General features: G+C 45.5%; 1 protein-coding gene across 1 annotated transcript; it reads left to right on the top strand.

Moving 5' to 3' along the window:
• The first annotated feature begins 6,138 nt into the window (after positions 1-6,138).
• On the top strand, positions 6,139-8,697 carry LOC132688060 (antileukoproteinase-like). Its single transcript, XM_060646797.3, has 4 exons — positions 6,139-6,238; positions 7,147-7,305; positions 7,798-7,947; positions 8,529-8,697. Exons 1-4 carry the CDS (start codon positions 6,157-6,159, stop codon positions 8,531-8,533), a joined length of 396 nt encoding a protein of 131 aa, XP_060502780.1. The 5' UTR covers positions 6,139-6,156; the 3' UTR covers positions 8,534-8,697.
• The last annotated feature ends 13,142 nt before the right edge of the window (positions 8,698-21,839 follow it).

The raw sequence follows: 21,839 nt of genomic DNA, 5'->3' as shown, positions 1-21,839 counted from the left end.
AGCGACCTCCTCTCGGGTAGATAGGACTCTGGAGATCTCCCTTTGTTGGTTGGTACCTCCAGCCGCATCTCGGATGGATGGCCGTTTTTCAGCTTTGCCTAGATTCTGCTTAACCTGGTAGCTCCCCACCCATTCACACTGACGTCTAACAGAACAGTTCATTCTCCCCGGTTTTGTCGGGAGTATGACAGGTGGCTCGGGAGGAAATTCAAATCTTGTAACATTCAAATTTTCTTGGGTGAAGAAACCCTAAGAAGGAAGTGGCTAAGGCCACCTTTTCCTGAGGTGCGCAGAGATCTGCCACATTTGTCCCCCACGGATCTCCAGAGGGGACTGAAATGACCCGCCCTGCCCTTATTCTAATTTCTTCTCTGTCTGCTCTTTCTGTCCCAGCTCGATGGTATGCTTCCCCGACATTCTCACCGCCTCGCCCGGCTACGGCTCCAGCCCTCCTGGCTTCAGCGTCTCGGTTCCCCTCCGGTCATTATTGGATATGTTGTATGTTTTGTTCGAGGGAGTATTTCAAGTCATAAAGGCGACTGCAAAAGTCACAACACGGGCTGAGGCTCCTGGGGTGTGTTCATGACCTGAATGAAGCAGGGTGACGTTGTTTCTTACGAAGTCACCCTAGCAACTTGGGACAGATGGAGGCGCTGAGGCACAGAGACTGGCAGCGGCTGCCTCATCCATACACAAATGAGCTATGGCAAACCGCTCTCCTGACTTCTGGATTCCGAAAGGGTGTGGGTTCTGGTGTTTGGTTTTGATACCGAGGCAGAAAATGAACTTTATCTGTCAAACAGCAAAGGTGCTGTTGGCTGTCGGTGTGGGGAGCTTGGAAAACGGCCTCCTTGGACACGGTCACCGGGGCTTCTGCCCTGGGCCTCACGCCTCACAGGCCGTGCGCTTTGGAGCACCTTCTTCAAAATGCTCTGTGTCCCGGGGCGCCTGGGTGGCTCAGTCCGTAAAGCGTCCGACTTTGGCTCAGGTCATGATCTCGCGGTTTGTGAGTTCGAGCCCCGTGTCAGGCTCGGTGCTGACAGCTCAGAGCCTGGAACCTGCTTTGGATCTGTGTCTCCATCTCTGTCAGCCCCTCCCCGGCTCGTGCTCTGTCTCTGTTTCTCTCTCTCAGAAATGAATAAACATTACAAAAAAAATTGTCTGTGTCCCCTCCACTGCCTGGAGCCGGCCAGGGCCAGCAATGTCATTGGGCTGAAGCACCGCCAGCCTGAGACCTGCATAGATTCTGGTTCTCCCTTCTCCCCTTCGGGGCTCTTTCCCATTTTCTACACCTCCACTCACTGCTGGCATCCCGGGCAGTCACCCTACAGGACCTTAGAAGCCCTTCTGATGGATTTGATTTGGGTTTTGTTTTGTTTTGTTTTGTTTTTACCTCTGATTGACATGTGCTTTCCCATGTCACACTTGAGCCATGCCGGATGAGGACCAGACGTTGCCTGTGCAAATGGACTGCCTCTCTCACGTCACCCCTGAGCCCCTCCAGCATTGGTTACCTAAGTTGTAGGGCCCGGGGTAAAGTGAACATGTGGGCCCTTTGTTCAAAAGCAGGGAAAAATGCCATTAAAGGCACTTAAAATACCCCTGGCCAAGCAAAAAGCCCACTTTTCCCCTTTTTCTGCGATTGGTCATGGTATTTTTTTGTCATGTTCTATTATTCCCTCTCAGGGATACACACAGGGAGAGTGCAGACCTCACGGCGGGGGGGGGGGGGGGGGCGGTCAGGGACCGGGTCCCTGCTGCACTACTCAGCACATCCGTGGGCAGGACCCACCAGCCGCAAGGACCCTTCCCCCCGAGCTGCACTGGTGGTAACGACAAAGAACAACCTTCGAAGCCGTAGTTGGAGGCCAGTACTGAGGGGAGGCAGAGTGGATGATGCAGTATTAGGGGCAATGGTGCAACCGGCATTGAAGAAATGATGTTGGGAATGGGGGGCGGGGGGAAGAGGCTTGTGTCGGCCAGGGCTCTGCGGAAAGACAAGCAATATGATATGTGTAATATCAACGCATACAATATTACATAGTATTCACATACTGTACATGGCACTATTATATGATAGATAGATAGATAGATAGATAGACAGATGATAGAGGAAGAGAGAGAGAAAGAACGTGACATTTATTTCAAGGAATTGGCTTATGCAATCCTGAGGCCTGGCAAGTAGGAAACCCACAGGGCAGGCTCCAAATTCAAGTAAGAGCTAATGCTGCAGTCTTGTGCCTGTATTCTGCAGAGCAGCAGGCCAGAAAGTCAGGCAGGATTTAGGTTTCAGTCTTATGGAACATTCCTGTCTCCAGGAAACCTGTTTTTGCCCTTAAGGCCTTCAACTGATTGGATGAGGCCCACTCACACTCCAGAGGGTAATCTGCTGGGCTCAAAGTCTACTGACTTGAATGTTTAGTCATGTCTAAAAAATACCTTCCCAGCAATACCTAGGCTGGTGTTTGACCAAACAACAGGGCACCATAGCCTCGCCAGGTGACACAAAAATTAATCATCACAAACATCTACATTGTTTTAATACAGACAACACAAAGCCTTGGCACTCTCTGAGTCAGAATGGGTTTGCGGTCTTTTCTTGTGCCGGGAGATCTGAAACTAGTCCCTCTGACCGTAAAGAACATGGAGGGCTGCCCGGAGGTGGCTCAGTCAGTTAGGCAGACGACTTCAGCTCAGGTCACGATCTCATAGTTTGTGAGTTCAAGTCCCGGATCAGGCTCTGTGCTGACAGCTCGGAGCCTGGAGCCCGCCTTGGATTCTGTGTCTCCCTCTCTGTCAGCCCCTCCCCTGCTTGCACTCTGTCTCTCTCTCAAAAATAAATAACATTAAGAAAAATTATAAAAAAAAAAAAAAAAAAAAAAGAACGTGGAGAGCTGGTTTCAGGACCTCTGGAGGAAGAAATGGTGTGAGGAGACTGAGAGGAAACTTCGCTTGTTCTCATTGGACAATAAACAAATACACTGCCACTTCCTCTCATTATTCCAAATCTTCATAAATAAATCACTATGCCTGTCACGGGCACAGTGAATTTTGTAAAGTATTTAAAAAAGCTTTTAATGTTTATTTATTTTTGAGAGAGAGAGAGAGAGAGAGAGAGAGAGAGTGAGCGGGAGAGGGGCAGAGAGGGAGACACGGAATCTGAAGCAGGTTCCAGGCTCTGAGCTGTCAGCACAGAGCCCGACGCAGGGCTTGAACTCAAGAGCCGTGAGATCATGGCCCGAACCGAAGCCAGACACTCAACCAACTGAGCCACCCAGGCACCCCTATAATATATTTTTTAATCATATTGTTTCTATAGAGAGAGGGCCCTCAAGAAATATTTGCCCGGGCCCCCACACATCCTAAAAGTAGCTCTGTCCTGAAAGGCTCAGTTGGGCCTTTAATGGGGCAGAGCAGGCGGGGCTCAGACCCAAGGCCTGGGGCTGAGTTCGAGCCTGACAGCTCCCTGTGTGCCCAGTGTACAGATACCAATGAATAAGAACACGTCTGCCAACTGAGTGGACCAGACACTGTGCTGAGTGCTTGCCAAATACTCCTCACGGCCACCATGTGGTATAGGAGAAACCAAGACCAAAGCTGAGGAAACTGAGGCTCAGAGAGGTTCAGTGAGTTTCTTCCAGCCCAGGGAACTCCCACTGTGTTTAGGTTTTCAATGACCATGTGGTATTGACCCCGTGTGTCTTCTTCATTGTCGCCTCAGGGCCTAGCACAGCTCCTGACACACAGTAAGAATTCATTAAACAACTTCTGTGTGAATGAACTTAATGAATGAAAGAATCTGTAGTATTTAGTAGAAGGCAACGGAGGGCGTGTGAAGCAGGCTGAGAGAATCAGTGTCAGGTTAAGATCCGGTTAGGAGGGCAAGTGTCCACCACCAAAAAGCTTCCGGGGTTCGGTAAACTGGTTTTGGCAAATCTCAGTCTGGTGCTGTGTAATTAACTCATTATGCAACTCTGGGCTTGTGCCTGCTCTTGAGGGCCTCAGTAGCTTGCTGCAAGTTGGAGGTTTGGTTTAGATCAGGAGTCCGTAAACATTTTCTGTGAAGGACCAGAGAGTGAACATTCTAGGCTTTGGAGTAAGTTTAGGTCTCTGCCGTTAACTACGCAACTCTGCCGTCTGTAGGGGGGAAGTACCCACAGAAATACAAAAACAAATGAATGTGTGGCTGTTTCCAACAAAACTTCATTTAGAAAAACAGGCCGCTGTCGGGAATTTGCTCTGGGGGCTGTAGTTGGCTGACCCCCTGGTCTAGATGACCTCTGAAATCCTCTTTTAATCTTAACGGTTTATGATTTAAAGACTTAGAGAACCGATGGTATGAAGGACGGAAATGATCACCCAACGTCATTATCCTCCTGCGGCGCCCGTGGCGGTCATTGCCAATTGATCACAACACTCCTTCCTGACAGGAAAGGGGTTGGCTTGTCTAATCAATCACAGATGAAGAATTCCAGCTGGACCATTCTCCCTTTCACTCTTTAAGAAGCAGATATTTAGAAGACGCCAGACACTCTCGGGACTGTGGCGTTGAGGAAGATAGGAAGAAAGAGAAAGTGGGGAGTGTGGCAGCTTTTCCCGCTCTCATCCCTGTGTGAGAGGAATCAGACTTTCCCCAGGTGGGGGAAGTGAGAGCCCAAATCCTGAACATGAGCCAGGTTATTTGAGCTGACAGTGCTATTACCCACAGAGGGGGTGGGGGGTCAGACCCTCTATCTCTCTCTTACTTGCCCTACTGGGTGCTCGAGCTAGGAGTGGACACCTGGAGTTTCCTTCTTCCCCAGGGCATACGAATTTTCTTCCTTTTCTTTTCCCACCAGAATGTAAACGGGAGAGTGGCTTCTGCCCAGACAGATCTGCTGTCAGTGGACTGTTGGCGGGTACTTTACGAATTAGTTCATGTGGAGCCGTTATTGCATGACAACCCACAACCCTAAATGTCTATTTCGATTCCCACAAACCTTCACACTGAGGAATGGATGGGGAAATCCAAAACATCTACGAGCCACACGATATAAGAGCTTGGGCAGTCAGACAGGTTTGGGTTGAATTTTAGACATGATGATCACCTTCTTGTAATTAGAAGCAATCTCTGCAGACTGGGTAACACACGGAGTAAGTTCAATATATGGCAGCTATCTTTTTTTTTTTTTTATCACGCAAGATCTGTAGATTTTGGGGGGTAGGAAACATCCCTCTAGCATCTCAAATTGTACACTGTAACCACATGTTGGTTCTGGTGGAGCTGTTTGCACCTTGCTCTCAGATTCATTTCAATGTCCTTCACTTGTAAGGAATACAATTCATTTGTTCTTTTTCAAGTTCTTCCACACCCTTCATCTCACGACTCTCTGAGAGGGGCGGATTTGTTAGTATTACCCCATTGCATAGCTGGGAAAATGGAGTTCCAAAGAGATTTTCTGTGGGCAGAGCTCTTCTTTCTTTACCTTTTTCTTTGACAGCTGCCTATTTTATTTTTTAAAAAATGTTTCTTTATTCACTTAGAGAGAGAGAGAGAGAGAGCCCCAAGCAATCTCCACACCCAGCATGGAGCCTGATGTGGGTCTAAATCCCACAACTGCAAGATCACGGCTTGAGCCAGTACCAAGAGTCAGATGCTTAACCGACTGAGCCACCCAGGCACCCCCTATTTTTTTATTTTTTTAAAGTAATCTCTACCCCCGACGTGGGGCTCGAACTCATAACCCTGAGATCAAGAGTCTCATGCTCCCCCGTCTGAGCCAGCCAGGTGCCGCTCAGCTCCAGATCCAAATAGCTTCTTTGCAGCTGGCTTTTCTTGCCCTCTCCTCCCTCTCGCCAGGCCAGTGGGGTTGGGGCCCCCAGGACACCTGAGATGACCTCCTTATCAGCCTGGTGACATCTTCCAGGCCGGCCTCTTGCATTTCTTCCCTGGCGGTCACTCTGTTGGCCTCTCGGTCTTGCCTGGGACAGGAAAGAGCCCTGTGTCCATGGTACCAGCACTGCTGGTCTTCACCCGGCTTCTTGTATGTGCAATCGAAGCTGGGAGGGGCCGAGGAAATTCTGCTGGGGCCACACCCACTAGTGAAGATATAAATAATGAGGTTTGGCGTTGACACTCAGACACTCAGAGGTTTGGCGTTGACCCCTCACCTCACAATGCAGTCCGGTGGCCTCTTCCCCCTCGTGCTTCTTGCCCTGGGCACCCTGGTACCTTGGACTGTGGAAGGTGCTGGAAATTGTGAGTTGGAGCCCTTGGCTGCAGGGCAGAGGTGGCGGCTCCTGGTGGTGGGGGGATGACCCCTTCTAGAGGCTTTGATCTCTCAGCTTAGTTTCGGGAGACCTCCTTGAAGCGGGAGGGGGCTCATGTCCATCTGGGCTCCAAGGACTCTGCACGCTTCTGAGCATTGGGCCGTGTTCTTTTTTTTTCCTTTTCTTTTTTTTTTTTTTAATTTTTTTTAATGTTTATTTACTTGCTTTGGAGAGAGAGAGAGCACAAGTAGGGGAGGGACAGAGAGAGAGAAGGAGACACAGACTCTGAAGCAGGCTCCAGGCTCCTAGCTGTCAGCACAGAGCCCGACGCAGGTCTCAAACCCACAAACCGTGAGATCATGACCTGAGCCAAAGTTGGATGCTTAACCCACTGAGCCACCCGGGCGCCCCTGGGCTGTGTTCTTTTACACAGTATCTGGTCGGCCCAGACCCCACTCCCTCTCTTCCTACCTCTCTCTCTTCACCCTGCCTGTGAATCTGCAGTCTTCTGTTTCTAGCTCTCCCTGGTTCCTTGTCTCTGTTTCCGTCCTTTAGTGTCTGTGTCTCTGCCTCTGGCTCTCCCTCTCAACCTGGCCCTTGTTCTGTCTTTACCGCTCTCCATCTCCTTCGCCTTTGTGGAGACCTGTTTTCCCTGGGGCAGGAAACCTTGGCTGGGAGCCCTTTGCTCTTTTCCAGGATCTGTGACTTTCTCTGCCCATGTGTGTGGCTTCATCAAGCCTGTCACTCTTCACGGAGGTCAGACAGGCATTTCCCTCTGGACTTTGCGGACAGTCACCTGGGTGACCGTCTCTCCTGGGGAGTGGTGCTTTATCCCGGAGTCATGATGGCTACTCAGCACCCAACTCCTTCCTTAACTCTCAACATTCTCTCCAACAGCGTTGAAAGCTGGAGCCTGCCCTCCTGTAAAACCTGGTCGATGCCTTAACGTATTTGAGACCCCCGAGTGCCAGAGTGACTGGCAGTGTCCAGGGAGGAAGATCTGCTGCTCCGATGCTTGCGGAATCAGATGCCTGGACCCTGTCATCTCTGACCAAAGTGAGGAGGGGGGAGGACTCACGGGAAGGGGGTGAGCCCGAGAAGGTGGCACCTCGGGGGACAGGACCGAGTGCTGGTCCTGCCAGGTCTCCTCCTCCCCAGGAACTGTGGAGCCAAATTTGTCAGCCGGTCAGGGAGTCACAGTGTCCCAGACAGCAATTTACTCACTTGGCTGGGTGAAACAGCCAGCGTGTCGGGAGGTCAGTTTTTCAGTCTATAGTCACCTGGTCGTTCAGGTAAGCAGGCAGTTGGTAGCCACCCATCCAGTCAGCACTGGGCAACTGGTCGCCTTCGTGGAGAGGGGGCCCGATGTCAGGGGAGACCCAGATCCTGCCGTCAGGAGATACAGGGGCCCTGGGAAGGAAGAGGTGGTGCTGGGGATGGAGAAGAGAGGATTCTCCCTGCGCACTTGGGCTGGGGCTGATTCCAGGAAGCAGGGGGCGGCGGCGCCCGAGGCTTAAGGCTTCTGACCTGTGGCCCTACTTTCACCAGCGTGTATGAAGCCTGGCAAGTGTCCTGTGGTCAATGGCCGGTGTCTGATCCTCAATCCCCCCAACCACTGTGAGACAGACCAACAGTGCGTGGGTGACTTCAAGTGCTGTAGGGGCCTGTGCGGGAAAGCCTGCGTGGAACCTGAACAAGGTAAGGAGGGGACCCGGGGCCAACTTTCCCCCGCCCACCAGTCCTCTCTGTTCCAAGCCTCTGGTGGCCCTTGTGTATGAGCAGGGGGACTCCTGATCTCTCTCCCAGGACAGCTTCTGCTTAGCCCCCTTGTCCTTCAAGGGCACCGCTCCCCAGGCCCCAGGGCCAGGATTTCCACAGCATCACTCATGGCTTTGCTTCTATTCGAGCCCCTCTGAGAGTGAGGACCCCCCCGGCAAGTCTGAGTCTCAGTTTCCTTATCTGTAAAACGGACATAATGAAAGCGCTTTGGAAAGCACTGTGTGCACTAAGAATTTATTATTAAGGTGATCTCCAGCATATTGTCTAGGTCAAAGCCCAAAGGATCAGTGGATTTTGAGGCTTAAATCCAGCTTAATGCTCTGAGTTTAGAGTTCTATAGTAAAATTGAGACTTGAACTCAGTCTCCGGATGCCAAGCCTCTTTCGACTATATCACCACCTTGTTATTTTCTTTGTCTCAGGGAAGTTTCTTGGGGGAAGAATGGGGAGATAATTTGTCTGGTTCCTGTATTGAAGCCCTGATCTGATTTTCTCTCGTAGCCTGATTCCTGTCGTTTAGGAGAGGTTCTGGATTTCTAGTCTGTGGTCTGGGGCTCGGATCACTGGGGCACTCCATGGCGAAGACTTGGGTCTACCATTAAGATCTTCTTGGGGGGAAGGTGTGGCACACAGTAGGCTTTCAGGAAATTGGTGAATAAATAAATGAGCGTATTTCTTTGTGTCCATGTGCTTCTGTGGTTTGCTAGGGCTGCGGGGCTTGGGACGTGATGACGGAATGTGTGGGTGTGAGGCCTCCCTCCTGCACATACAGAGTGGAAGGGGGAGGCTTCGGGGCCAGATAGACATGAATTTACATCATGAGTCTGAAAACACCGGTTCTGCGATTTTGGACACGTGACTTTACCTCGTCCGTCTTAATTTCTTTAGCTGCAAAGTGGCAATAAAAATCTCTTCCTCGTGTGTTTGGAGCACTGGGGTATGCAATGTGTATGAAACGAAGAGCAACGTTGCTGAGCCACAGCAGCCTCAAAAAAAAAGTGGATACTTGCCTTCTGTGGTGATTTTGAGCTTCTTGTATTTCCCTTCTCTCCCAAGACACGATTTCTTCTTCCTTAAAATAAGTGTTGAGAAGAACAACACACTAATTATCGGTCCTGAGAGAGGACTCCAGACCCTTCTGCCCATTGCAGCCTGGTATCGGAGTCTCCAAGGAAAGCACAATGCGGTCAAGCACTGGGTAAAACAATGTCTTATTTACCTAGAAAAGAGACAGCAAGATCACCTTCCACCTTGGGCTCCACTCCCTCCCCATGGCCTGCAAGTTTCTCCTAGGAGCTGATGCCGGGCAATTTGCACCACCCCTCCCCCCACCTCCACCCCTCTCGTGCCACAGAAGGAGGCTCCACTCCCTCCCCAAGCACGACACACAGCAGTGGGGTTGGCCAGAGGCTCTGGCACACACATGTGCACAGAACAGAGGAGCCTACACTGAAGCTGGACACAGGGAAAGATACTCGAGCACCTTATCTCTTGGTAAGTAGGTATTCCAAGCCCGAGGCCGTTCTTATGCAGCTGAGTGGGGGACACATGCATGGGGCTGTCTTTCCCCACAATGAGAGTATTGTCACGGTGGGTCACCTTATGGCAGCTGCTGGCCAGTAGCACATGAGAGAGATGTTGTTCTTGGCCCCATGAAGCAAAGAGTTAACAGGAGCTGGACTCCCAGAACTCAGGGCAAGCAGGGAACCGTGCTCCCCATTCCTCTGTGCTCTTTGGAGCCCAAAGGAAGCAGAGAACTCGATTGGACTGTGACATAGAAAAATGGATGAGACACAATTGTAGTTCAGTCTTTTCCTGGAAAATGTCACTGATCCGGAAAAAGCATTCCATGTACTACATGCAACCAATGTTCTAAGAGAAGCAATTGGATGTATTGACTTGACTTTCAGGAAAGAGGGGAAAGAGGAAGTGCCATTTTATTTATGTAGAGAGTGGGGTGGCACCCCCCTCCCACCGGGTTGCCTCCCAGTGACCTTCACCTCTTAGGATTCACGCCCTCGTGTGGGCCCTCCCATGTTTTTGCATGGTGGGCTCATGTGACAAATAAATTATTGCAGAGTGAGAGACAGTTATGTCTTGATGAGATGAGATGGGTAAAAGATGGCACCTTCCATCTGGGGAGCACACGCCCTCTCTTTGATCACCTGCTCTGGCACAACTCAGCCGCCATGTCGCGAGGACACTCAGCCATCTGTGGCCTGGCCCATCACGTAAGGAAATAGTGGATCTGGTCAACAGCCTGAGAGGAACTGAGGCTCACCAACACACACGTGAGGGAGCATGCAGTTTTCAGCCCCAGTCTAGTCTTTTTTTTTTTTTTTTTAGTTTTATTTATTTATTTTGAGAGAAAGAAAAAGCATGATCAGGAAGGGGAGGGGCGGAGAGAGAGGAGAGAGTGAGAATCCCACGCAGACTCTGCACTGCCAGAGCCCAATGTGGGGCTTGAACCCACAAACCATGAGATCATGACCTGAGTCGAAGTGGAGCGCTTAAACGGCTGAGCCACCCAGATGCCCCCACCCCAGTCTAGTCTTGAAATGACTGTTGTCCCAGCACACAGCTTGATTATAACCTTGTGACAGACCCTGACTCAGAAGCAGCCAGTGAAGCTACTCCCGGCTTCCTGACCCTCCAACTGTGAGACAATGTTTATGATTTTAAGGTGCTAAGTTTGGGGGCAATTTGTTATGCAGCAATAGATACCTAATTCAAGGAGGTCAGCAAAAATCTGCTATTGTAACCAAATATGGACAGTAGAAGAAAAGATAATTGTAAGGCAATGTCATTTTCTCTGAACAAAGTTGGGAACATTCTAAATAAAATGTTAAAACTTAGAATTCATGAAAGTTTAAAGAGTTTTCAAAGAAGTCCAACACGAATTCTTTATTAAAATTAAGAATAGAAATGAGAGGTGCCTGGGTGGTTCAGTCAGTTAAGCATCCAACTCTTGGTTTTGGCTCAGGTCGTGATCTCACAGTTTGTGAGTTTGAGCCCCATGTCGGGCTCTGCGACGACAGTGAGGAGCCTGCTTGGGATTCTCTCTCTCCCTCTCTGTCTGCCCCTCCTCTGTGTGCATGCATGTGAGCGCTCTCTCTCTCTCTCTCTCTCTCTCTCTCTCTCTCAAAATACATAGATAAAAACTTAAAAAAAAACTAAAAAAGAATAGAAATGAAAGGACAGAAATTAACTAAAAAAAAACAAACAAACAGGAAACCTACCTGAAACTGTAGCAAAACCCACATTCAGCTGAATTTTCAGAGTTACTGTCACTAAAGTCAGAAACAGAATAAGGATCACCGCAATTTTCCAACAGTGTATGAGATATAGCAACCTATGCAGTGAGATGAGATCAGGGGATAAGGTATGTAAGAGCAGAAAGGAAGATACTAAACTGTCAGTATTTGTGGATAGTATCATTTCCTACCTAACAGTTGAAGATACTCAATAAAGTTGATGAAATAAGTTTCATCAGAGTTGCTGGATATACAACTCTGATGTATAAAATTTTACAGCATTTCTCCCATTATGTATAATGAATCAGAAATAATAGAAAGTAGAGATAATTAATCAAATTAAAAAACCCTGCAATTCACCTGGGAATGAATCTAAAAATTATGCCAGACCTTGTGGATTAAAGAACAAATTTGTTGAAGGTCTAAAATAAGAGCTGAATAAACAGAGAAAAAATGTTTATGTGTGGGAAGACTCAATAAGGCCAAGATTATAACTCATTAAAGGATCATTTATAAATTCAATGTAACTGTAATAAAAATTCCAACATGATTTTTTAAGTTTATTTCTTTATTTTGAGAAAGGGAGAGAGAGAGCAGGAGAGCACAAGCAGGGGAGGGGCAAAGAGAGAGGGAGAGAGAGAATCCCAAGCAGCCTCTGCACTGTTACTGTGGAGCCCAACTTGGGGCTTGAACTCATGATCCATGAGATCACGACCTGAGCTGAAGTCAGGAGTTGGAGGCTTAATTCGCTGAACTACCCAGGTGCCCCTAACGATTTTTTAAACACAACTTGACAAAGTGATCCTACAGTTAATATATTAGTAGAAAGTTTGCAAAAGGACCAAGAACATTTTTTGAAAGTACAACAATAGGAGTAATCCAGACCAGGTATCAAAATCTTATTGATTATATTAATTATTATTATTATTATTTGTTATTTTTTTTTAGAGAGAGTGAGCAGGGGAGAGGGGCAGAAAGGGGGAGAAAGTCTTAAAACATATTTTTAAAATTTTTTTTTAATGTTTATTTATTTTTTAGAGAGAGAATGAAAGAGAGAGAGAGAGCAGAAGAGGGGAAGAGAGAGAGGGAGAGAGAGAATCCCAAGTAGGCTCCCCACTGTTAGTACAGAGTTGGACACAGGGCTCGATCTTACTAACCAAATCATGAGATCATGACCTAAGCCGAGATCAAGAGATACTTAACCAACTGAGCCACCCAGGTGCCCTGAGAGAGAGAGAAAGAGAGAGAGACAGAGAGACAGAGACAGAGACAGAGAAAGAGAGAGAGAGAAAGAGAAACTTAAGCAGGCTTCAACTCAGTGTGGAGCCTGATGCAGGGCTTGATCCCATGACCCTTGGGATCATGACCTGACCTGAAGTCAAGAGTCAGGTGTTTAACCAACTGAGCCACCATTAATTAATGGAATATGATGTTGCTACAAGAATAAACAAATAGCCTAATGGAACAGAACAGAATATCTGAAAGGAAATCTGTGCATTTGTGGACATTTGTTATATAACAAGGAGGAATTTTTACAATTGCTTAGGGCAAAACTCTAATAATGAAATCAACTGTTTTTTTTTTTTTTTTTAAGTTCACACTAACAACTTTTTACTGAATTTAACAGTAATCTTTAACACAATGTATTAGTCAGGGTTCTCCAGAGAAACAGAACCAGCAATTTTCTTTCTCCCTTCTTTCCTTCCTTCCTTCCTTCTTTCCTTCCTTCCTTCCTTCCTTCCTCTCTTTTTCTCTCTTTCTCTCTCTCTTTCTCTTTCCCTCCCTCCCTCTTTCTCTTTTCCTTCCTTCTTTCTTTCTTTCTTTCTTTCTTTCTTTCTTTCTTTCTCTTTCTCTCTTTCTTTCTCTGTCTCTCTCTCTCTCTCCTTTCCCTCCCTCCCTTCCTCTCTCTCTCTTTCTTTCTTTCATTCCTTTATGATGAGGAATTGGCTTGTGCAGTTATAGAGGATAAATCCCATAATCTACAGCCTGCAAGCTGGAGACAGGAAAGTCTGTGTCATAATACAGTTCCTGTCTGAAGGCTTAAGAACAAGGGGATATGATGGTGTAAATTCCAGTCCAAGAGCAGGAAAAAAATGAAGTGAGATGTTCCAACTTAAACAACGAGGCAGGAAAAAAAGGTGTGGATTCCTTCTTCCTTCACCTTCTGTTCTATTCAGGCTCTCAGTGTATTGAATGGGCCCCATCCACATTGGGGAGGGAATTCTACTTTACTGAGTTCACATATTCAAGTGTTAATCTTATCTGGAAACATCCTCACACACACACCCAGATAAAATGTTTAATCCGGGCATTTTGTGGCTGGTTAAGTTGACCCAAGAAATTACCCACAAGCCCATGTCAACTAGACACCCATATGCATCTCCTTAAATCTGATTTAATCTCCAAAGAAAGACAATAACAAGGTCATGGTTCTTCCAAACATGATATAGTTATTCTTTGTACAACCTAAAACACACTAATTCCTTCCCAAAAAAGGAGGTAAAAATCCTTGAGTGATATTTGATTTCCTCCTTGATATCTGGTAACTTAAATACTATAATGTAAAATTAACAAATGCTATGATATAAAGTCTATACAGCTTATGTTACATGATAAGGTAATAAGACAGAAGAAAGAAAACACACACAAATGTATTCGTAGCAAAATAAGGAGGAAATGTCATGACAATTATGTTATGGTCCTCATTTCTGTAACTGGTCACGTGCATGTGGCTGGTATTTATAACTACCCTCTTCTGCTACCCATTCTATATTCCTTTGTCTTCAGCAAGTGCCTCAGCTGGTTGTAGTTCTTGGTCACCTGATAGGGTGACCCAAACCTTCATTCTTGAAGGGTCTAGGCCATTAGGAGCCTTGCTTGGATTGGGTTGTTGCAGTTTTCTAATGACCTTACTCACAGAACATGACAATATTAAGAGGTGCCCTAAGAAATCTCCTATGTTCCAGACATACTCTTCCATTGTGGGAGAGTACTCCAATTTCCCCTTGGAAGTTGGGACCAATCATCCTGGCTAACACTGTAACTCTCTTCTTTGCCCATTGACTTAGAGGCATGAGGAGCCCCAAGTGAGCGGGTGACAGTCTTAACTTCCAGTTAATGTAATCAGCATTGTGTTTCCTGGTGGAAACATTTCTCCTTTTGGGACTAATACCTCTAGGGCAACAGCACACAGAATCATGGAGACGGGAAGCAAAAATTTTGCTAATGGGTGACTAGGGATGATAATGAGTAGTATCATCCCCATTTCCACCTCTTGATTTTGAACCTATGAATCCTGGTTATGGGAGAAGCAGCATAATATATTAGAAACTGACTGAGATTATGTACAGGCTTCTGGAGAACCTTGCCCCAGCCTTGCAAAGTATTGCCACCTAGCTGACACTATAACTGAGTCTTCAAAAGGCCATTCCACTGTTCTATGAAGCCAGCAACTTCAGGGTGGGGGAGACGGTAACACCAGAGAATTCCATAAACAGCTGCCCATTGCCACACTTCTTTGGCTATGAAGCGAGGTAGGTACTTGATCAGAAGCAATGTTGTGTGGGGGAACCTGGGTGTCTCAGTTGGTTGGGCATCTGACTCTTCATTTCAGCTCAGGTCATGATCTCATAGTTGTGGGATTGAGCCCTGTATCAGGCTTTGTGCTGGATGTGGAATCTCCTTAAGATTCTGTTTCTCCCTCTCCCTCCGCCCCTCCCCTGTTGCATACACATGCTCTCTCTCTTTCTCTCTCTCTCTAAAAAAAAAGAAAGAAAGAAAGAAAGAAAGAAAGAAAGAAAGAAAGAAAGAAAAGAAGAAGGAATGTTGTGCAGAATACCATGATGGTAGAGAAGGCATTCTGCAAGTACGTGGGTGGTAGTTTGGGCAGAAGCATCACACGCAGGGAAGTCAAATCCATGTCCAGAGTAAGTGTCATTCCAGTAAGAACAAAATGCTGCCCCTTCCATGATGAAAGTGGTCCGATGTAACCAACCTGCCACCAAGTACTGGTCGATCACTCTGGGGAATAGCTCTATATCAGGGATCAGTGTCGGTCTCTGCTGCTGGCAGACTGGCGTCCAGAAGTGGCCACAGTCAGGTTAGCCTTGGTGTCTGGAGACCATGTTACTGAGCCCATGCATAACCTCCACCCATGCCCCATGGTCACTTTGAGCCAAGGGCATGAGTCCATAGGGCAATGCAGGGGTGACTGAGGAAAGAGGCTGAATAGTATCCACAAAACAGATCATGCTATTTACTTGATTATTAAAATTCTCCTGTTGAGGTCACCCTTTGGTGAGCATTCACATAAGACATAAATGTCTTCACTTTTTTTTTGCCTATTCAGAGAGGTCTGTCTATATAATTCTTCTCCAGATTTGTCACCGATTTTTTTTTTTTTTGAGTGGGAGAGAGAGGGTGCAAGTGAGCAAGGGGGAGAGAGAGAGAGAGAGAGAGAGAGAAAGGGGGGCTCACCCAAAGCAGGGCTCATGTTTCTACCTGAAGTGGGCTCAGGCTTACCTGATGTGAGACTTGAACTCACGAACCGTGAGATCATGACCTGAGCCAAAGTAAGCTGCTTAATGCCTGAGCCACCCAGGCACCCTCTCACCGATTTTTTAATCATGTCTCTTCCAAGTCCAAATTCCCCTTTTGTGGTAAGTTTCCTGAATTCCATGTCACCTACACTCACAGACTTTAGCAGCTGTCAGGTAAGGTGGTCATCTGATACTGGTCATCAGTGTTTCTGCTCAAACGACCAGCTCTTTCAGGACATCTGTAGCCAGAAGGCTATAAAGTTCTCCCCTAGTGACCACCCTATGCCTCCATGGGGGAAGGCTTCCACCTGGGATAGTCCACATTGGGTGGCAGTGGGAGCTCCACGCTGGATCTGTGGAGTAGTAAGTGAGGCAAACACCAAGATGCCCCATGGTACAGGCTCCAGGCAGGTGCTATTGGAGGCTTAAAAGCAGAGGGTGAAACAAACAAAGTCCATGGCAAATGGTCAGCAAGATGTGTGAATCTCCCTTCCTCTAACATCTGCTAGGACTGGGGGCGGCTGAATGCTCCATGGGTCTGACCTCAGAAGAGGTCCTTGTGCAGAGGCTTACAAATTAAAACACCAAAAAGATATCCCGTACATCTGTTATACCAGCAAACATTAGACAGTTACATCCTACCAAGGTTTGGTGATTTGGTGAGAATGTGGCGATACAGGAATTGCATGATCTGTGGGGAATGTAGCCTGAGCAGCCATTTTGGAAACAATCTGGCCGTCCGCCGTCACTGTTTTATATGGTTATATCAGATTTTTGAGAATTGAAATCATTTGGAGTATGTTCTCTGATGAAAACACAATTGTGAAAACAATAAATAAAAAGACAACCAAAGAAGAAATGAAAATGAAATTTAGAAAATATTATGAACGAAATGATTATGACTATGCTATCTATCAAAACTAGTGGGTTGTACCTAAAGCAGAACTTAAATGGAAATGTATCACCTTACACACATATAGGAGTAAAGAAGAAAAAGTCAAATTCAGATAGCAAAGCAGCATCTCAAGCATATCCAAAAATAACAACTAAAGAAACCATAACACATGTGTTAAGAAATGATCAAGAGTAGAAAACGATAAAATGAAAAACAAGGAAGATCAATTGAGAGATCATCTGAGCCAGAAGTTGGTTCTTTAAAAAGGTTTTCATAATACATTAACCTCCGGCAACACCAACTGAATAAATAACAGAAAAGGTAAAGTAATCATTTTCAGAAAGAAAAAGTGGACATCACTACCGATGCTAGAGATATCACATAAGGCAAATGAACACCATCGTGTCAATACATTTAAAAATTTAGATAAAATAGAAACATTCCTAGTACTTCATGCAATCAGCCCAAGATAAGTAAACAGCAAACTTGTGGTCTCCTGCAGGCAGATTCATTGCATTGAAGGGATCGTGCACAGAGGGGACAACACAGCATCTCAACAAAGGAGAAGGTGGAACTATAATAAGATTTCAGAGAAAGGCAGGGATTGGGTGAAATTGAAACGAATAAGGGATTTCTTAACACATTTCACATTTATCTAAATTATGTAGTTTCCAAGGAAATAAGAAATTCCTTATCTGAAGCTCTGTACCTGGACTGGAAATCAAGGCTGCTTCTCTGTTTTTTTGTGATTTTTTTTTTACGTTTATTTATTTATTTTGAGAGAGACAGAGACAGCGCTAGTCGGGTAGGGGCAGAGAGAGAGGGAGACAGAGAATCCCAAGCCGACTCTGCACTGTCAGCACGGAGCCCGATGAGGGGCTTGAACTCTCAAAACTGTGAGATCATGACCTGAGCCAAAACCAAGAGCTGGACGCTCAACTAACTGAGCCACCCAGCCACCCTAAGGCTGCTTCTCTAATACCAAAGTGACTTAGATGCTTCAGGTAAGAATGGAATGCTCTATTCTTACTGATATAGTTTCAAGCATAGTTTCTGATAATCTGTGATTTTAGAAAACATGGTTTCCCAGTGACTAAGAAAATGATAGTAACTCAAAGAGTGGGTCCTTAACAGCACTTGACAGCTACAGCATGTCACAGGGAGAGGTATCTTTTGTTAACTTTGCAGGGAGATTTATCTGTGTCGCTTCTACCAGGCTGATGAATAGCAGGACAGATTTTTACTTCTGAGTTAAGCTTACTTTCTCACTAGAAAAATGCAACGTACCCAAGCGAACACAAAATAGAAACATGAATGTTACAATAGATATTGAAGGCATTAAGTGTGTGGAAAAAATTCTGACTCTGCTTTCCTGGCAAGTCCACTTTGCTGGCAAGTTTTACCAAGTATTAAAGGAAGAAAGCATGTTAATGCTTATAAAAATTTCCAGGAGATTCAAATGAAAAATTATACTTCCCAACTCACTTAATGAGGCTAGCATAACCTTAGTTCCAATGTGCAGCAAGAACACCATGAAAAGGAAATTACAGGCCACTTGCACTGATGAACACGGAAAAAAACATCTTAAAATATTAGCAAACAGAATGAAACAGTCTACAGAAAGGATAATGATCTAGCTGTGTTTATCCAAGGGATAGAAGGTGGTTTTTGCAGTAGAAAAGCAATCAATGTAACTTTTCACTGTAACATAATAAAGGAGGAAGTCATGAGATCATGCCAATAGTTGCAGAAAATGCACTTAATAACAATTCAGTGGCCATTCATCTTAAGACTCTTAGCAAACTAGGAACAGATGGGAACTTCCTTAAGCTGTTAAAGGGTATCTGTAACAAAACTCCATAACAATTGTACTTAAAGGCAAAATGTTGAGGACTTATTATTTTTTTTTTTTTTTTACTGTTTATTTATTTTTGAGACAGAGAGAGAGACAGGGTGTGAGTGGCAGAAGGGCAGAGAGAGAGGGAGACACAGAACCAGAAGCAGCTCCAGGCTCTAAGCTGTCAGCACAGAGCCCCGACGCAGGGCTCAAACTCATGAACCGTGAGGTCATGACCCCGGGCCAAAGTCAGATGCTTAATGGACTGAGCCACCCAGGAGCCCCAGAGACTTTTTCTTAGGAAGGCTATTTTTTTAATGTTTGCTTGTTTGTTTGTTTGTTTGTTTGTTTTTGAGAGAGAGAGAGAGAGAGAGAGAGCAAGCAGGGGAGGGGCAGAGAGAGAGGGAGACACAGAATATGAAGCAAGCTCCAGGCTCTGGGCTCCAGGCTCACGGAGCCCGATGTGGGGCTCGAAGTCATGAACCATGAGATCATGACCTGAGCTCGAAGTCGGACGCTCAACCAACTGCGCCACCCAGGTGTTCCAAGACTTTTTTTTTTTTAAACAAAAACAAAACAAAGATGCCTGCTATCACCATTTCTTTCAACACTGTATCAGATGTTCAGCCAGTGCATTAGGACAAGTAAACGAAATAAAAGTTACAAGAATTGGAAAGGAAAAAGATATCAAGGTGTCACTATCCAAAAGGATAATGACAAAAATCCAAAAATATCTACAGGTAAATTACTAAAATTAACAGGAAAGGTTATCAAGTTCCCTGAGTACAAAATCAATATTTTTAAGAATCAAGCATTGAAAAAGTTAATTGTATTTCTATATTCCAGGAAGAAAAAATTGGATGAAACTTCTTACAGTAGCAGAAAAAGAATCAACTCAATAGAGATAAAATTAAGATGTGCATGATCTCTATGCAGAAAATGGTAAAAGTTTATTGAGAGAAATTAAAGAAGATCTAAGTAGAGAGATATACCATATTCATAAATTGGAGATCCTAATACTGTAAAGATGTACCTTTCCCCCACATTTATTTACAGAGTCAATGCAATCCCAATTAATCCCAACAGGGATTTTTGCTGTTTTGTTTTTGCTGTTTTGTTTGCTTGCATGTGTATGTATCTTGCAGTAGCTATTTTAAAAATTCATTTGGAAAAGCAAAAGAACAAGAATAACAAAGACATATCCTTGAAGAAGAATAGAGGAATAAGGCAGAAATACTCCACAAACTATTAATAATTTAATAAAGTAAGAGTAAATAAAATACTGTGATATTGGCCAAGGCTAGACTCACAGACCAATGGTACATTAGCACCAAGTGAGAAGACAGAAAGAATATAGTAATGTGAACGGGGCACATTTAATATGAATATTATTAATGGTTACAGGGAATAAAAAGGAATGAAAGAGTAGGCTAAAGAAAGCCCCAGTGCTGAGGAAGAGTAGTCAAGGAAGGGACAAACTACCAGGAGAGTAAATCCTCTCCAAGGTTGGGATTCAGACTCACCGGAGAGGGTGTGGTGGCAACCTGCTGGTTGGCGGACAAGTGGCTGGGTTGTCCAAAACCAGAGCATTGCACAGTCCCTGGGCAGAGGCTAGCTAGGGTGCTGGAGAAATGCTCTGAGAAGCTGCCTGCTGGGGGTGCTGTTGAACTAACTGGGAAGCCGTAAGCAAGCAGCAAGCTGGGGCACCTGTAGGACTCATGCTTAAGAAGTCTGCCAGGTTATTCATGGAAGCTTCTGGGAGCTGCCTGTGTGAGCTTTCACTGAACACACCTGCTGGGTGAGCTCCACCAGCGGTTCTGTAACAGCACTCCCAACTGCTCGGAGAGTTAACTTGCTTTAAGCTTATGCACCTGCTGCTTAACCTAAGTCCCTTGGTCTGTAGCAGAACTAATTTCCCTTGAGATTTGCAGACGACTGGCCTTGAGGAGTGAAGAGCCAAACTTTCCCAGAAGATAAGGCCTGACCACATTCAAAAACAGCAGCCCCTGATGTCAGCAAGTGTGTTCAGGGTCGTCTTCACATATGACTAATGGCTGGGCACCTGCTTCTCTTCCCCTTTTTATGCCTTCCCTTTTACAACCCTCCGGCTTCCCCTGGACAGGGAAGGTGGTCTTTGAGGTGTTAGCCCACCATCTTCTCAGCTTCCTGAAGGAAAAAACTGTTCCTTTCTCATCATCACTTGTCTCTGGAGTATTGATTTCTGAGCAGCAAGCAACCGAAACTGAATTCGGAATAGGTTCTCTCTCTGGTAACAGTACCACACATCAGGGCAGCAGGGCAGAAGCAAGAAATAGGAAAGCATATCTGAACCAGGAAGGGAAGACCTTTCCCCCTCCAATGCCTATCTTGCGCCCACTACTGACAAAGATGAACCGCATGCAAGCTGGTAAGGGAGAAATATTCCCATATGACAAGCCAGCAGTGAAGGATGGATTTGGAACTGAGAGGCAGTAAATTGAAAACCAGCACAAACAGAATAGGATAAAGAGCCCCCAAGTAGTCCCCTCCATATATACAGGAAGTTGATTTACGTCACAGGTTGTCTTGCAGGGAAAAGAGAGTCTTTTCAATAAAGGTCGCTGGGACAAATATCCATATACATATACCCGTATTTCTAAAAAAAGAAAAAGAAGAGAAACTTGATCACTGCCTCTCATCACATGCAAAATCAGTTCCAAACGGGTTGTAGACTTAGTATAAAAAGCAAAACCAAAAAGATTTTAGAATGTAACAGAGGGTAATATTTTCATGACTTCGGTCTAGAGAAAGATTATTTAAAGAGAACACAAAAACACTAACTATAAAGAGGATTCATAAGTTTAACTACAACAAATTTAAATTTTCTGTTTAACAAAAGATACTGTTAAGAAAATTAAAAGGCAAACCACAGGTGGTAGAAGATATTTGCAGTGCATGTCACCAACAAAGGACTCACATCCAGAATATATATAAGAAAGAACTCCTATAAATAAATGTCAAGAATAATCAGTCTAGTAAAAAGATCTATCAAATACATGAATAGCCTCCTCACAAACAAAAAATGAAATGCAAATGTCCAAAAAACATCTTAGAAGCATTCAGCCTCATTACTACTCAGGGAAATGCAAATTAGAACCAAAAATGAGACACTACTACAGATCCACCAAATTGCAAACATTGAATTGTTTAGCAACACTGAGTTGTTTTTTACAAGGATGAGGAGCAACCAGAACGCTCATCCACTGCTGGGGAAAGAGTAAGCTGGGGGCATTTCTTTGGAAAACAATT

This window comes from Panthera onca, chromosome A3 (assembly GCF_046562875.1).
Source record: "Panthera onca isolate mPanOnc1 chromosome A3, mPanOnc1 haplotype 2, whole genome shotgun sequence".
Taxonomy (NCBI): Eukaryota; Metazoa; Chordata; class Mammalia; order Carnivora; family Felidae; genus Panthera; species Panthera onca.
The sequence above is the reverse complement of the archived record's forward strand: the minus strand, read 5'-3'. Positions and strand labels throughout refer to the sequence as shown.

Excerpts from the sequence above, each read along its gene's own strand:
- LOC132688060 (XM_060646797.3), top strand. The coding sequence starts at position 6,157 with ATGCAGTCCGGTGGCCTCTTCCCCCTCGTGCTTCTTGCCCTGGGCACC. Across the intron at positions 6,239-7,146 it reads TGTGGAAGGTGCTGGAAATT|CGTTGAAAGCTGGAGCCTGC; the intron begins GTGAGTTGGAGC and ends TCTCTCCAACAG. Across the intron at positions 7,306-7,797 it reads CCCTGTCATCTCTGACCAAA|CGTGTATGAAGCCTGGCAAG; the intron begins GTGAGGAGGGGG and ends TACTTTCACCAG.